General features: G+C 57.1%; 1 protein-coding gene across 1 annotated transcript in view; it reads left to right on the forward strand.

The window, feature by feature from the left end:
• The window catches only part of LOC110390697 (GTPase IMAP family member 8-like), a 685,191-nt gene that overhangs the window by 670,955 nt on the left and 9,662 nt on the right, over positions 1 to 4,574 (forward strand). Inside the window, 6 exon segments of the mRNA XM_021382113.1 lie at positions 174 to 682; positions 1,004 to 1,100; positions 1,354 to 1,442; positions 1,731 to 1,776; positions 2,298 to 2,920; positions 4,347 to 4,392. Coding sequence (XP_021237788.1) covers positions 174 to 682; positions 1,004 to 1,100; positions 1,354 to 1,442; positions 1,731 to 1,776; positions 2,298 to 2,920; positions 4,347 to 4,392 — 1,410 coding nt within the window.

The following is a 4,574-nucleotide window of genomic DNA, read 5'->3' on the forward strand; positions in this document are numbered from 1 at the left end:
CTGCTGGCAGCCGGCTCCAGCCCGTGCCCCGTCCCGTCCCCGCAGGCGCACAGCGCTGGCTCGGGGACACCTTTCCTTGCGGCCCCGGGCACCTGCGCCTGGGAGCCGGCGCGTGGCGAGCAGGGGCTGTCCCAGCACTGCGGGGCTCACACACGTCTCTGGTTGCTCCCCAGGATCCGAGCTGAGGATATTGCTGGTGGGCAAGATGGGGAGTGGGAAGAGTGCTACAGGGAACACCATCCTTGGGAGGAATGCATTTGAATCTAAGGTTTCACTGTGTTAAATAACCCCAAACTACAGCAAAGCTGACAGTGTCATCCATGGAAGACCGATTGTTGTTGTCGACACTCCTGGTCTTTTTAACACCAGAGGAGTCCCTGTAGAAGAAACAGCTGAAAAGATTGGAAATGCCCTTCAGAATTTCTATGGTGGGGTCCATGCCATCGTCCTGGTGATGCAGCTGGGCCAAGTCACTGAAGAATGCAAGCAAGTGGCTGAGTGGGTGACCAAGATTTTCCATGCTGAAGCACAGAGGTACACAATCCTGTTATTCACCAGAACAGAAGATCTACAGAAGCCCGAAGATCTGGAGGGTTTAATCGAAGACAAGAAATACCTGAAGGAGCTGGCAGGAAAGTGTGGAAATCGGTACATTGCTTTCAGCAACAGAGCCACCGGAGAGGTGAGCCCAACTGCAGGGTGAGCCCTGCAGTGCCGGAGAGGGAAGGGACCATCCCCTCCACTCTGTGCTACGGCCTGAGCTGGAGCACGGGGTGCAGGTTGGGTGCTGCCGTGTTAGAAGGACACGGAGCTGTTGGAGAGCATCCAAAGGAGGGCTGCGGAGATGGGGAAGGGTGTGTAGGGCAAGGGGTGTGAGGAGAGCTGAGGGCCTGGGGTTTGTTGGGCCCAGAGCAGAGGAAGATGAGGGGAGGGCTCATGGCAGCTGCATTTCCTTACGGCCCTGCAGCCTCTCATGGCCCTGCAGCCGTTCATTGCCCTACAGATCCTCATGGCCCAAGGAAGAGAGCCCACAGCCTCTGGGTCCTTGTGCCAGGGCTGCAGCACTGCACAGCACAACATTGCTTCCGTTATCCGGGAGTGTGCTGATTGGACAAAGGTGAATGGCTTTAATGTAAATAGGGCAGGGGTGGTGAGGCTATAAATCAAGTTTCCCGGAAGAGCTCTTGATGCCCCATCCCTGGCAGTGCCCAAGTCCAGGCTGGATGTGGCTTGGGGACAGTGGGCGGTGTCCCCGCAGTGGGACAGCTGAGATGTGGCCAATTGTGGAGCAGCGCTGATGTGCGCTCGCAGCTCTGCCCTCCTCCTGACGCTGCCTCTAAACGCGCTGCTGAGCTGCGCAGCGGTTCCAGCCCCGGTGCTGCTCCGCAGGAGGAGAGCAGGAACAGCACAAGTGCAGCAGTCAGACCTGGGACAAAGCACAGGTGAGTGGCCTGCAGCTCTGCTGCCACTGCTGAAAGAAATGCCAAGGATGGAGCATCTGCTGTCAAGGAGTGGGTTCTGATTTCCTGGAATAAGGTTTGGCCAATATTTCTTTCCAAAGAGAAAGTCATTGGAGATGGGTAATGTTGATGATGTTTTGCTTTCTCCATGCACACACGGCTGTGGGACTGACCTGAGTCCCCAGCAATCATCTGTATCACCTTCCTTAGCACAGGGTGGGAAGCAGGGGAGATTTGTGCCATTCTCACTTAAAATCTCTCTCCTTCCAGGCTCCCCTCATGAGTGCTGTCCCAATGGCAGGAATTCAAAGCAAAGGTGAGTGTCTCACCCGTTGCATGGTTGTGTGTACCCCGAGGCTGCCTCCCATCTCCCCGCTCCCCGAGCCGCACAGAGCGAGGGTGAGGGCAGATGGGGCCGAGTGGTGTCCAGTGGGTGCAGCCTGAGACACAGCGTGGGGGTAAAGCCGTACCCCAAACCTCGCTGTCCCTGTGCCTACTGCATGGAGCCCATGCCCCGCTGGGGCCGTGGAGGGCAGGAAGGGGACAAGGGACAATGGTGCACAAAAACTGCGGCATTCTCTGCACTGTGTTTGAATTCTTGTAAAGGGAGAGTTCAGCCCGTGGAGTCCTGGGCTGCAGGGGAGCAGTGAGATCGCTTTCGCTTCCTGTTTCTGCTTTCAGAACAGCACTGGGTGCAGCCCTTTAGGAAACCTGAAGCCGGACAGCCCTGGGCACCTTCCCTTGTGGCCCCAGGCACCTGCGCCTGGGAGCTGCGCGTGGCGAGCAGGGGCTGTCCCGGTACCGCGGGGCTCACACACGTCTCTGGTTGCTCCCCAGGATCCAAGCTGAGGATATTGCTGGTGGGCAAGACGGGGAGTGGGAAGAGTGCGACGGGGAACACCATCCTTGGAAAGAATGCATTTGAATCGAAGTTGTCACAAGTTTCGGTAACCTCAGACTACAGCAAGGCCCAGAGCCTCTGCTGTGGAAGAGCAGTTGTTGTTATCGACACTCCTGGCCTTTTTGACACCAGAGAAACCAACCTGAAAACAGCTGAAAAGATTAAGAATGGCCTCCGGGCCCTCTCTTCAGGGGTCCATGCCATCATCCTGGTGATGCAGCTGGGCCGAATCACTAAGGAAGAGCAGGATGCAGCTGAGTGGGTGACCAACATTTTCAATATTAAAGCAGAGAGGTACACAATCCTGTTATTCACCCGAGCAGAAGACCTGCAGCAAGATCTGAAGAGTTTCATAGAAGAGAGCTCGTACCTCAAGGAGCTGGCAGCAAAGTGTGGAAATCGGTACATCGCTTTCAGCAACAGAGCCACTGGAGAGGCGAGGGATCAGCAGGTTGCAAAGCTCATCCACATGATTGATGCCATGGTAGAGGATAATGGTGACGCTCCATGTTACACGCGACAAATGCTGGTGAAGGACACATGGACCTTTTTGGACAAGGTTTGTACCATCCTGTAGGCAGCAAGGGGTTGGTCCGAGAGGAGATGTCTCCTGTGCTGTGCCGTTCCTGCAGCCTTTGCAGGGCGATGCAGGGCATGGTGTGTATGGGCTGAGAACACAGCCCCGAGCAGCAGGAGCTCAGGGAGTGTTTGGACACCACTCTCAGACACAGGGTTTGGATTTGAGTGGTCCTGTGTAGAGCCAGGGGTTGGATCCGTGTGTGTCCATTTCAACTTGCAGTATTCTGTGACGCTCTGGAGAAGAGGACTTGGATGTCATGTGTGGGTGAGCAAACAGCTGCTGGGGACTGAGCAGTGCCCAGAGCCAGCACAGGAGGCAGTGAGCACAACTGGAAGCACAAGAACTCTGAGGCAAACACCTCCAATTCCTTTCCCATCTGTGCGGGTGGGCAAGCACTTCACCAGCTGCCCAGCGCAGTGCTGGGGTTTCCATCCCTGGAGAGGTTCAACAGCCAAAGGGACACGGCCCTGGGCAGCGGGCGCTGGGGGACAGTGCTGGGCGGGGATGGAGCGGGCGGTCTGCAGAGCTGCCTGCGGCCCCAAGGGACCTGTGGTTTGGGGACGGTGGGATTTGGTCTCCACTGCCTCCACAGGAACACCCCGAGCAGGGTGCCCAGCCTCATGAATGGGGGCTGGAGGTCCCCAAGGAGGAGACCCCACAGCCTCAGGGTCCTTGTGCCAGGACTGCGGCACTGCACAGCACAACAATGCTTCATTTATCCAAGAGTGCACGGATAGGACAAAGGTGAATGGCATACATTCTAAAGAAGGCAGGTTTAGATTAGGTATCATGAAGAAATTCTTTAAGACAAGGTTGGGAGGCTGTAAATCAAGATTCCCAGAGGAGCTGCTGATGCCCCATCCCTGGCAGTGCCCAAGTCCAGGCTGCATGTGGCTTGGGGACAGCACGCGGTGTCCCCACGGTGGGACAGCTGAGATGTGGCCAATTGTGGAGCAGCGCTGATGTGTGGTCGCAGCTCTGCCCTCCTCCTGACGCTGCCTCTAAACGCGCTGCTGAGCTGCACAGCGGTTCCAGCCCTGGTGCCGCTCCGCAGGAGGAGAGCAGGAACAGCACGAGTGCAGCAGTCAGAGCTGGGACAAAGCGCACCGCTGCTTTGGTGAGTGGCCTGCAGCTCTGCTGCCACTGCTGAAAGAAACTTCAAGGATGGAGCATCTGGTGTCAAGGAGTGGGTTCTGATTTCCTGGGATAAGGTTTGGCCAATATTTCTTTCCAAAGAGAAAGTCAATGGAGATGGGTAATGTTGATGACATTTCGCTTTCTCCATGCACACACGGCTGTAGGCCTGACCCGAGTCCCCAGAGACCATCTGTATCACTTTCATTAGCACAGAGAGGGAAGCAGGGGAGATTTGTGCCATTATCAATTAAAATCTGTGTCCTTCCAGGCTGCCCCTCTGAGCGCTCTCGTATTGGCAGGACGTCAAAGCACAGGTGAGCTGCCCACCATGGGGCTGTGCTGAGGCTGCCTCCCATCTCCCCGCTCCCTGAGCCGCACAGAGCCAGGCTGAGCGCGGCTGGGGCCGAGCGAGCCCTGTGTGCCTGCTGGCAGCCGGCTCCAGCCCGTGCCCCGTCCCGTCCCCGCAGGCGCACAGCGCTGGCTCGGGGACACCTTT

This window comes from Numida meleagris, unplaced genomic scaffold, assembly GCF_002078875.1.
Source record: "Numida meleagris isolate 19003 breed g44 Domestic line unplaced genomic scaffold, NumMel1.0 unplaced_Scaffold180, whole genome shotgun sequence".
NCBI lineage: Eukaryota > Metazoa > Chordata > Aves > Galliformes > Numididae > Numida > Numida meleagris.